Here is a 13,097-nt window from a genome sequence, read left to right as displayed (position 1 = left end):
AATAGACAAACTAACAGGCAAACACAACTTTACAGCAAACATATTTTGCAAAGGAATAGAAGAGAAACAAATACATATTAAAAAAAAAAAAAGGACAGTAGTAACAATACATGCTATTTTTGTAGCTTTTTCTCTGAAATAAGTATCACTAATACATGTTATGTCATTAACTCCTGACAAAAGTCCTTATGAACTAGGAGCTTTCATTATGCTATTGTACAGATTGGGAAACTGAGGCAGGAGAGATTAAGTAATTCACTGAAGGTCACAATAGCTACGACTGGTGTGATTTATGAAGACCCACATTCTAATACAAGAGTATTTATCTTAACCTAGGTATCAGACTGCTTCTTGGAGACTGCTTCTCCAAGAAAATGAATTTCAATTGCTGACTTCAGTAAAAAAGAGAACACTTTTGAACTTATTCCTGAAAAGTCCAGTGTGTGTGTGTGCTCAATCAAGTCCGACTCTCTGTGATCCCATGGACGGTAGCCCACCAGGCTCCTCTTCTGTCCATGGTTGCTATTTCCTTCTTCAAGGGATCTTCCCAATCCAGGAATCAAACCAGCGTCTTTTGTGTCTCCTGCACTGGCAGGCAGATTCTATACCATCATGCCACCTGGGAAGCCCAGCATCTAAAGTCAATCCTGCCTCACTTAATATTTTTCTCTTCTTTCTAGGACTGAACAAAGTTAGAGCAATTGCTGTACTTTGTTACTTTATTAATTAGTCATCTAAACTCCTTTTGTTTTCAATTGGGTGATGTATCTGAGCATCTAGGTAATACTGTTATTTATCTGAACTAGGGAGGAAAGCAAATATTTGCCAATATTTCAAACAAAGCCTGGATCCACAAGAGACTAAACGGTGCCTTCCGTGTGCAAACATTCCTAAGTGAACAGTGAACGTCCATTGATCTGTGGACTTCTCTGTGGCTGCTATGGTGATGGAAGGGGCTAAGCCTGGAGAATCTGCTTCTTACGCAGACTTTCACTTTGATTAATCAACATTTCCCCATTCCTGTCACCAATCATCACTTACCCACCATGGATCAATGATCCTCTCTTTTTAAAAACTGTACTTCTGTCTACCCATATTTCTGCCTCTGGTAATTTTCATACTGACTCTAGTCTATCTCCTGGGTGGCCCCTTTCTGCATCTCTTGTTGCTCTGATCTCCAGCGACACCTCACCCCAATCCCAAGGAACCAGTGCTGATGAAATACAACACATTGATACACAGGAGAAACAAAGGGGCTTGTGAACATGCAATTCATAAAGCCTCAGGGAAAAGAAATTCAGTAATGTTGGTGAATCTGCTCAATCTACTGAGGGACACTCGACAGTCTGGGGGAGTAAATTATCAAGAAGGACAATTGAGCTGGACTTTCAGGACATATATCCAGAGAATCACTCAGACACGGCAGAGCAGACATCACACAACTTATCTTTCCATCCAGGAATCTTTGAGACTTGAGTTTGTTACTTTAAATTAGTGAACCAAATTGGAATGGATTTTCTTTTGTGCAACATCTATCCCTTCAATATCTCCCTGCATGTATCAGATCTCTAGATACACATAATAACATAATGATAATAATAATATAAAATAATGTCATTTACTTTTTCACTAGATTCAGAAAGATAATGGATGCAATAAAGTTCTGTTATATCGAGGTTATATATTTGGAAGATTACAGGGTTGGTATTTTAAATCAATCATCCTGAGTAATAACTAACTCTCTTCTGCTGTTAAAAAGCCTTTCATAACTGTTATTAATCAAGTACCTCTAAAAAGCATGAAAGTCCTTATTTGGGACTACAATTAAAATATTGCTTGGGACTACAAAATAAAATATTATTTGGGACTACAATTAAAATATTGCTATTTGAAAGAAAGAATAAAAAAGAAACTGGAAGATTTGGTAATATACTTCCTGAAAACCCAATCAAAATAATATGCACTATTTTTTTTAACCTCTCTTATTAGGGACTTAAGGGGGAAAAAACAAATGACTATTAACAAGATATAGGAAATTAGTTTAGATCTGATTGCATACCATAACTCAAAGAGTGGGGCTTCCCTGGCAGCTCAGTGGTAAAGAACATGCCTCAAATGAGGGAGACACACATTCAATCCCTGGGTCAGGAAGATTCCCCTGGAGGAGGAAATGGCAACCCACTCCAGTATTCTTGCTTTGGAAATCCAATGGACAGAGGAGCCTGGTGGGCTAGAGTCCATCGGGTCACAAAAGAGTCAGACACGATTTCGTGACTAAACAATAAACAACAACAGTTTAAAACACACACACACAAATTAATTTATTTTCACCTTGGGAGGAGTACTAATGGATTAGGAGGCATGGGAAGAAAGGAGATACAGTTGTTCTTCTGTCTCCCAGACACAGCCCCATTTCCATACCAAAATCCCCTCAAGCTCAATTTGTATACAACCAACACATATCCTCCCACATACTTTAAATTAACTCTAGGTTGTATAATATCTCATACAATGTAAATAATTGCTAATACAATGTAAATACTATGTAAATAGTTGCCAGCTCACAGCAAATTCAAGTTTTGCTTCATGGAACTTTCCAAAAAATTTTTTTTCAAATATTTTTGATCCATAGTGGGTTGCATCCCAGGATACAAAACCTACAGATATGGAGGGCTGACTATATATATTTTACTTTTCCTTGTTTGACTTTTTTTAATGCCATTAATTTTCCAGATATTAAATACTGACTACTTAGTGGACATTTTACATTTTATTAGTTAGCATCTGTCAAACAAAAGAAAACAGAACTAAAATTGACATCTTATAAAATGCTATATGTCAATTATATCATTAAACCAGAAGAAGAGATGTGTGTGAAACAGGTTTTACAATAGAACTGTTTTCATACCCTGACAAAAAAACCTGAACAGCTATCTTCTTATATCTTCAACTAGAAATTCACAAAGAAAGGAAAGGACAGTAAACCTTTACATAACCAAAGTTGCCTTTTAATTCATATCATCTTTGATTCCTAATCTCATGTGTGGCTTGCTTGCAATTCTGCACACTCATTTTGAATTAGCCTATATCTACATACTTAAAATTTGGGGTCAGAATTGTCTGGATAATGTCAACTTTTCTCTTCCCCATTATATAAGGCATCAATTACCATTCTTCCACCTCTCACTTTCCTCTCATCTAGTTAAATGTAGTGCCTACAATGAACTCATGAAAAAGATATCATTACTAGTGATGGTTGCAAGAATTAAAAAATTATATCCTCAGATGTAAACCTGCTTTTTGAAGCTTTTAAAAGATGACCTTAGAAGCCTAAAATTTAAAAAGAACCTATTAAAGTATTCATCTTGTTGCTATTTAGCTGCTCACTCATATCTGACTCTTCGCGACCCCATGGACAGTAGCCCGCCAGGCTATTCTGTCCATGGAATTCTCAAGTTAAGAATCCTAGGGTGGGTTGCCATTTTCTTCTCCAGGGGATCTTCCTGGACCAGGGATTGAATCAATGTCCCTTGCATTTGCAGGCAGATTCTTTACCAATGAGCTACCAGGAAGTCCATATATAAAGACAGGTCACAGTAATTTGTGGACACATTCAGGGAGAACTGGCAGTCAATAGAATATCTTCTTTCATTTTGTATCATAAAAACCAATGTATTTCTATTGAAAAATTTCAGTCCCTGGTCTATTTGTAATGGTCTTCAGTCTACTTTATTTAACCTGACCTGTGGTTTCTATTTTTCTTGTAAGTTTTTCATAGTTAACTACTTTCTCTAGTTTTGTAAAATGATGAGCATTTGTCAGGTAGGTCTATCTGCTTATACCACCTATTTAGTCAGAAGAGACCAACTGAAAATCTATGATTCAGAAGTTCTCTTCCAAGCTGTTCTTAGCTTTACTCACCTGTGTCCTAATGAATCCTGTTGCCTGAAAACCTTTGCAAACACAATGATTAGACAACTCAAATGATGTGCCCTTCACTGGCTTCTTTCTTTACCTTTAAACCTGCCTCTTTCTTTACCTTTAAACCCCTCACCTTATCCTATCCTCCATTACCAGATCAGGCCAGATCTGTTATTTACTCAAAGAAACCCAGTGCTTGCTGGATATCATCCAGATGTCTAAAGTTAAAAGTATTTTACACCACTCTTCCCAGTTCCCATTCACTGAACTCTTACTTTGAGTCTCCACTCAAGACAAACAGATTTACTTGACAGCCCTCCAAATATGCTCAATATGGACTCAGCAAAGTCACTTAGCTCAGCATCCCTTTGTCTAGAATATTCCTTCCCTCTTCACCTCTTTTCAACCTGCTTCTCTGCATACTAAAATTCCACCTTCCTTTAAGGCCAATGTCAAATGTTAGCTTTTTTACAAACCTGTTTCTGATTTCCTCAATAAGAATGACCCTCTCATGGGGCACCTTTCTGATCCTCCAACACTCACAGTCAACCTTGTCTTATCACTTAGTCACATAATCCTTCCTCTTCTTAGATTCTAAGCTCCTGGAGGAACCACAGTTTATTCTTCTCTGTACAAACCAAAGTATTAATGTTATGTACTGTGTCTTTCACATAGGAGGGACTCAACCAAAATTGATTGAATAAATAAACAATGGAGGTGTAGACAAGCTATTTATTTAGTTGGAAACTTTTACAAGAGATTCTGGTTCCATTTTGGAGAAGCCTAGGTCAGTGTCTAAATTATCTCATTTGTGCCTCTCTAAACAAGGTATGGATTTATATATGCAAGTGCCATACTAGCATTTCTTAAACAAAAAATAGAAAAAGGCTTTTTTACATTATTGGTTTCTTCAAAGAAGATAGAAATCATTCAAGACACCAGATTTTTCACTTATTTTGAGGATCTTTGCAAAGAAAAAAGGTATTTTGAAGCAGTAAACATGACATAGCCATCTGTTTGGGTTTTTTCTCACCAACTCAGCTAAGGGAAATCTTACTTCATATTGGCTAAATTGCTGACATGACTTTTAAAGATAAAATGATTTGAGAAACTGAAAATGCAAAGCTGCCCATATTTTTACCACTGTGTGTACAGATTTTGAACAAACATAATTAATGATTCACTTTTAAAAATTAAGTAGAACACTGGTAGCCTAAGTCTCAGAAAATATGCTTAATGTTCATATTATGAGATAACATGTTTACATCATACTTTAAAGATGTGAGTGGACATGAAGTAATTCATGGCTTATAGGAGCAATCTTTTAATTTGCCTTTCTCCTTTACATTCAATCCTTCAACATATTAATTAAAATGTCTATTAAATGCCTGGCAATATACTGGCACAGAAATACACAGTGAACTCATTAAGACAGAATCTGTGTGTAAATTTTACTTATATATAGGTCTGTTTTTACATAAAATGTAATAGCTTCTGGACTGAAGCCCTAAAACCAGTTCTTTTGCTTAGAGTTTGTAAATTTTGCTAATAGCATCAGTTCTCTCCTATGGTTTGAAGCCACAGAATTACCAAGGTCCTCAATGGCAACCCACTCCAGTACTCTTGCCTGGAAAATTCCATGGACGGAGGGGCCTGGTGGGCTGCAGTCCATGGGGTCGCTAGGAGTCGGACACGACTGAGCGACTTCACTTTTACTTTTCACTTTCATGCATTGGAGAAGGCAATGGCAACCCACTCCAGTGTTCTTGCCTGGAGAATCCCAGGGACGGGGGAGCCTGGTGGGCTGCCGTCTATGGGGTCGCACAGAGTCGGACATGACTGAAGTGACTTAGCAGCAGCAGCAATATTTGTCACACTTTCAACTATATGCACTAACTTCAAGGCATTACAAAGTATCTTGATTCTGCTTTGTGTTTTTATTTTTTTAACACCAAAAACATTTTATATTGGATTATAGCCAATTACCAGTGTTGTTAATGTTGTTTCAGGTGAACAGTGAAGGGACTCAGCCATACATGTACATGTATCCATTCTCTCCCAAACACCCCTCCCATCCATGCTGACACACAACATTGAACAGAATTCCATGTGCTATACAGTAGATTTTTGTTGGTTATCCATTTTAAATATGGTAGTGTGTACATAACCTTCCCCAAATCCTTAACTATCCCTTCCCCCCAGCTATCATGAGTGTGTTTTCTAAGTCTGTGAGTCTCTTTCTGTTTTGTCAGTAAGTTCATTTGTCTCATTTTTTTTAGATTCCACATATAATCTTGGTTATGCTTCTTAAGTTTATCACTTATCTAATCAAGGACTAGTGACTCTAACTGACTTTTGAGGCAGTGTACAAAATTGTCCCAACCTGCTTTTCACATCTTAACATTGTTTTTTTTTTTAAACCTACACATCCAGCTTCATTCAAATTCGGTTATTTACTGTCTCAAAATACTCCACCAATTTTCTCTTCTGTATAGTATTTATTCAAGACATTCTTCCCTGTGACTTACTCTTCTTTCCCTACACAATCACAGAAATTCTAACTTCCTTCAAGAAATATTTTAAATAATTTTTCTATTAAGTCTTAAAGGATTCTCACGTTTGAGCTTTATCATCTCTGGAAACTCATATTTCATCATTTGTATTTTCTAAGGAACTCCCACACTGCTTCACCTTGTGTACTAGGTTACATGATCCTAAGGCAGAGGTAGCTTTGTTTGCCAGTGCTTAGAGATGGTGCTTAAAACTTTTCCTTGATTATTGGTATTCCTGATTACAAATCTTCCTCTGAATCCTATATAACTTCTAAGTCTTTTACTGAAATATGATGAGTGACCAACCTGGTTTCCATACCATCCAGAAGACCAAAACCCAGGGAAGGAAAGGGACTCTCTCTGGTGCTTTAGTATGAGCCATCCACAGACCTTTCATCCTATCTGTATATTTAATTTATTAATAATTTGCTTCTTTACTTTTCCATTTTTATGTTTTTCTCTCTTTCTCCTACTTTATCTACTGCTCCTTATTAGGCAAACAGTGATATTCTCTTGCATTTTGCTTATTTCTGCTAGTAGCATTCAAGGAATACATTTTTTGACTCCTATATGCTATAAAAACAGATAATTGCATTTCTAGGCTATTGCTAACTCTAAACTAACCTCCAAAGTTTGTGGAGAAAAATAAAATGAAGAGAATTCAAACCAAATTTCAGTGTTCATTTTTAAAATTCTCAGTCAACTTAGGTGGCATTAAAGGGGGAGGAAACAACCAAATAACTAAAGCTAATAGAATGTGTGTGTGTGTGTGTGTATACACATATCTCAATCTATTACATAAGTTAAAAGAAAATGATACACTTCTATAGCTTCCTTAAGCACATTTTCTTTATAATTCTGTTCCCTTTCATATAGTCTTCCATATTATCAAAAATGAATGAAAACTTGAAAAGAAAGCAGAGATGAATCTATGCTGAAAATTATTATAAGTACATTTTTTTTTTCCTACAGAAAAGTTTTCCCAATAGCTGTACTTTTCTTAGTTTTTATTTATACCCATCACTTTTTGATAGAAGACAATGGCTTTCCCAATAAATGTCCCTTTTGAAATATGGAGTAAATTAAAAATAATAACTGTGTGAAACTGTAGATTATTTAGAGTGAATGGGTAGAAAACCACTTACCCCCAGTTGCCACAGTGATTTCACGTAGGAAATGGCCATAAAATGGAAAATCGAAGGACAGATTCACTCTCTGCAAGGAACAACAACCAGAAAAGAAAATCAATAATGTGCATAACAGTAAATGTAAAATGAAGAACCTTCTACCTAAAAAAAAAAAAAATGCTTCTACTTTACCCCACTATTATTGTAGCTGACTTTTCAAATCTGAATCTTGGATGGAAATAAAAGAATTTTTTACCCTCTGATAATTAAATGTTTAAAATATGTGAAAAAATAAAGTTGGGCTGTTATGATCTTTTAATCTGTTCTTCACTTCCAAAGAGAATATAACAGTTTCAGCTCTGAATCAAGCTTTTCTCTTTAACATCACCACTACCTTTCAGTTGATCACTACAAAGCAGGTCAACCATCATGATCAACAATTTATTTAGGGTTATTTTTTGTTGGATTAATCTTCTCCAAAATAGTAGAGCATGTTACCTGTTCAGTTTTACTGAATAAAAAGTAAAAATATTTTAGTTTAGGCAATTATATAGTCAACTTATCTTCTGTATAGAACAAAAGGCAGTTTTATAGAACAAGATACTTTGCACCTACAGATCTAAACCTGCAGATATTTTTCTTTTTCAGATTGTGATAAACTCCCCTGATTCAGTATACAAATGACCCTTGAACATGGGTTTGAACTGTATTGGTCAGTTCTACTTATAACATGTTTTCTTTTTTTTTTTCCCCCAATAATATAGTATCTGTTTTCAATAGAGAGATCTTTAAATTATTGCAGTGTTGAGAAAAGTTTGATTAGAGATCACAAAGTATGAAATCAAAAGAACTAGGGTTTGAGTCCAGATTCTATCCTGCCCTTGGGTGAGTCACTCATTAATTCCTTTGTTTTTGAGGCAGAGGTACCACTGTGTGGATTTTCAACTGGGTGAGGGCTGGCAGCCCTGGCCCCCAGTGTGTTTGAGAGCAACCACTTTATGTACACTTTTAAAGGCATGGGATACCAATAATTAAAAAATGTTGGTCACTAGAAAGCTACTTTTACTTTGTAGAGAGGAAAACTGGAGAGACCGAGGAATAAAGTTCATAAATTTTGCCCCTCTTTTTTTCTGAAAGAAGATCTGAAGCTTTGGATATATATATATATATTTATAATATATCTTATTGTTATATATTATACATACATATGTATAGTAAGATAAAAAACAAGACACAAAAAAGCAAAGCAAAGAAAAACAAATCCTAGATTTTTCATATGTTTGAAATGATAAGAATCAGATTTATTATTATTAGGAAGGAAACAAGAAAAAAACAGTGAGTTGTAACAAAGATGATCAACTGAAATAAAAGGGTCCATAGGGAAATTAATTAGCTGATTTAGAGCCCAATAGAATGTACAAACCACCTATAATAAAAGGCTATTATGTTAAAATTCAACAATTTCAATATTATATCTCTCCTAACATACAAGCTAAAAAAATAGAGCAGTATAGTTAGATTGAATTTGGCTCTTTCCAATTGTGCAAATGATTGCTTTTTATATCCATCAGAGATTCCTAATGACTTATTTGGCATGATATTAATCATTTAAAATTTACAGTGACTTTCAATTAGTTTTTTTCCCTTTCCTTTTTAATGAAAGCTGCATCTTCAGAAGGGTTTATCTTCATTTTTTAATTTATGCTGACTAATGGGAACAACAAAACCTATTTTTACAGCACTGACTGAAATGAGTGGTTACTAATAACCCTAAAATAAAAGCTTCAGTGGCAAAATCATATATTTCAAAGAAGACATCAGACACAGTTTTATAAAGGCACTTGGTCTAGTATATTGTTCTCCATCAGTCTAATTTTTTCCATGCCATGGGGAAATTGGTAAAATTTGGCATTCTCACTTCCAGAATAAGAGTTTGGTTTAAACATCTATCACTAACAAACTCTATCAATTACTACCAAAGATGAACCAGAAGAATATGACAATTTCTCAGCCATGACAAATATTTAAATATTTTTAGAATCAAACTGAGAAAAACAAATACATAAGTTAAAGATTATTTTTGATAGTAAGTTTTCACAGAAAAATTTGCTAATATATTATCCTGAAGCACAATATCAATGATTGAAATGTCTCCCCATTTACTGTCTAAATGACCAGCTTACCTTAGTTATCACCATGGCCTGCTTTGCACTAATAGCAATGACAATTAATAAAGGTGTTACCTTCTCAATAGTTGTGAAATCTACCCTTTTCTCTTCAGGTACTACTGACACCCTTCCCTAAGTGTAGGTCAGTTTTATCTCAATGACTTGCTTACAGGTATCTTGGTTCCATTTTCCTTGGAATTTGTTTTCCTATACTATCTAGATAGAATATCACTCCCCAATCCAAATCTTTCGATCTAGAATCCCACTGACCCTGGAATCATGCAAAAATAGTGAAAACGAGTTTTAAGATCCACCACTAATTGGTCTCTGCTATCTTATGGTTCTCCCTTCACGTTCTCTACCCTGGCCAGCCTTCTAGAACAACTTTTACTTCCTTGAAAATGCCACCCTTAATCTTGGGCTCCAGTTCTTCAACATGATGTCTCTCTTGACTGTAATGATCTCTCAACCTTGGTTGGCCATGGCTCCCATATTCTTCAAGCCTTGGCCTAGTTTCCTTGGTGCCGTAAACCTGACATAAGGACTTGGGGCAGATAGTTTGGAAGGTGATCCTAGGAAGCATTTGCTAGGGACGTGGGAAAAGTGAGACACAGAGAAGAGAAAAACCAGTAACAGTTACTGGATGTGTTACCACTATAGCCAGGTCTCCCTTGGAGACCTTCTGGGAGAGAGTAGGGAAAACATGACTCAGAATCATCTCACTGGAGGTTGGGAGGTTGGGATATTGATCCATCCACTCTGATCTCCTGTTGATTGACAGCGGGCAGATGATTCCCTTCTTCCCCAGGATTATTCTCAGGCAGAAAGAAGAGACACAGCACTTGAGTTGGGATGTTAGCTGGTATCCTGGAAATTGCCTCCCATAGTTTCAATTTTCATTGAGCTCAGGGAGGCAGAAGGGATGTGGGGCAAAGGATCAAGAGGGACCACAGAGTGTCATCCTCAGAGTCCTACCATTACTTCTTGCAAAGTTATACCTCCTACCGTATCTCATCAACCATTCTCTCTATATGCATGTACACATAAAACAATCACATGGGGTTCAGATTTTAACTGCTTCAAAGTGAAACTAACTTAGCACCAGAGTCGTTAAGAATGGCCCAAAGTGTCAGTCGCTTAGTCATGTCAGACTCTTTGTGACCCCATGGACTCTAAGCCCGCTGGGCTCCTCTGTCCATGGAATTCTCCAGGCGAGAATACTGGAGTGGGTAGCCATTTCCTTATCCAGGGAAAAATGGCCCAAGTGGGACACCAAAACTTGAACCCAGATTTGAAAGACAACAAAGGCAATGCTCCTAATTACTGAAATATTGAAAGTAAATAAAAAGTATCACACTTAAGGGCAAATTTCTGAAAATTATCATCCCTCTTTACAACACATATAGACACAGATACACAGAACAACACATCCACACAAATTATTAAAACAAACAGAAATGATTAAATGCTAGGATTTCATGGGACTCTTTGAAGCTAAATTATTATATATTCCATGTAATTACTCCTGGGTAATTGGTTCATTATTGCTTCCTCCCCTGGTAGCTCAGATGGTAAAGAATCTGCCTGCAATGCAGGAGACCCAGGTTTGATCACTGGGTTGGGAAGATCCCCTGTAGAAGGAAATGGCCACCTACTCTCGTATTCTTGCCTGGAGATGTCCATGGACAAAGAAGCCTGATGGGCTACAGTGGCTACAGTCCATGGGGTTGCAAAGAGTCAGACATGACTGAGGAACTTCTACTTTCACTTTCTTTTCATGGTATATTAAACAGGTATTCAGTGAAGCTAAAGGAGAGTTTTATTCATTCATTCATTCATTCATTCATTCGTGTAGTCAAAAATCATTGATCCAACACCTTATACATACCAGGCACTAAATCCAAGGATAAGCCTCAAAGAGTAAGACCCAACCAGTTTCTCCCTTCAAGGCATTAAGAAGGTGATGCAGGAGAGCAACATGGAAGGAGAAACTAATAGGCCCAGGCAGGAGCAGAGTAAGGACCTGAAGAGGACACCTAACCCAGAGGAAATGCACGGAAGCTCTTCAAAGGGGACTGCCAGACACTAGTCAGATGAGACCTGAAAGCATGGGAGTGAAAGGCATGGGTAAAAACATACGTAGAAAATAATACTGGAAGGATCATAATTAATTGAAATCATAATTAAAAGTTGGGCTTCCCAGGTGGCTCCAGTGGTAAAGAATCTGCCTGCCAATGCAGGAGATGTAGGAGACTCCAGTTTGATTCCTGGGTTAGGAAGATCCCCTGGAGAAGGAAATGGCAACCCACTCCAGTATTCTTGCCTGGAAAATCTCATGGACAGAGGAGCCTGGTGGGATATATTCTGTGGGGTCACAAAGAGTCAGACACGACTGCAAACACACACACACACAAGTTGGGAGTGAGGGAGAGAAATCTAGAATAAAGGACAGGTTTCTAGCTAGGTGACTGGCGGACCATAATCCACTAACTGAGATGATGAATACAGGAAGAAGACCTATTTTGGTTAGGTGTGAGAAGACCTGTTGTGTCACTAATTAATTACACATCCTTTAACCACATCATTAAAATTTTTTAGAACTTGAATATGCAACAAAAACTCTTCTGCAACCAGAAATGTAAACAAAATCCTGGACAATATCACAAAAAGCCACTGCAAACAAGAAGCATAATATTGGAATTCACTAGATTTAATTGATGTACATGACACAAATGGTGAATATTTTCCTATTTTGGATCTCATGCAGTAAGAAATATCTAAGGTAAAAGAAGGGCTTCACAGGTGGCTCAGGGGTAAAGAATCTGCCTGCCAATGCAGCAGATGCAGGCTCAATCCCTAGGTCAGGAATATCCCCTGGAGGAGGAAAATGGCAACCAACTCTGCTGTTGCTGCTAAGTTGCTTCAGTCATGTCTGACTCTGTGCAACCCCATAGATGGCAGCCCATCAGGCTCCCCCATCCCTGGGATTCTCCAGGCAAGAACACTGGAGTGGATTGCCATTTCCTTTTCCAATGCATGAAAGTGAAAAGTGAAGTTGCTCAGTCGTGTCCGACTCTTAGCGACCCCATGGACTGCAGCCCACCAGGCTCCTCCATCCATGGGGTTTTCCAGGCAAGAGTACTGGAGTGGGGTGCCATCGGCTTCTCCAGCAACCTACTCTAGTATTCTTTATACATATTTTTCTTATGCTTGTTGCCATCTGGGTTCTAATTATTATGATCTCTGCTAATTCTTTTTTAATAACACAAGAATTATAATCCTATGTAGAGAATGATCCTGGAGAATCCCATGGACAGAGGAGCCTGGTG

At 37.1% G+C, this 13,097-nt stretch overlaps 1 protein-coding gene across 7 annotated transcripts in view; it reads right to left on the bottom strand.

The window, feature by feature from the left end:
- Positions 1–13,097, bottom strand: part of PLXDC2 (plexin domain containing 2) — a 430,201-nt gene that overhangs the window by 178,714 nt on the left and 238,390 nt on the right. For all 7 annotated transcript variants that reach the window (XM_005214189.5, NM_001077928.1, XM_015473986.3 and 4 more), the window contains one exon: positions 7,619–7,688. In XM_005214189.5, coding sequence (XP_005214246.1) covers positions 7,619–7,688 — 70 coding nt within the window. The remainder of the gene's footprint in view (positions 1–7,618; positions 7,689–13,097) is intronic.

This window comes from Bos taurus, chromosome 13 (assembly GCF_002263795.3).
Source record: "Bos taurus isolate L1 Dominette 01449 registration number 42190680 breed Hereford chromosome 13, ARS-UCD2.0, whole genome shotgun sequence".
In the NCBI taxonomy this organism is placed as follows: domain Eukaryota; kingdom Metazoa; phylum Chordata; class Mammalia; order Artiodactyla; family Bovidae; genus Bos; species Bos taurus.
The sequence above is the reverse complement of the archived record's forward strand: the minus strand, read 5'-3'. Positions and strand labels throughout refer to the sequence as shown.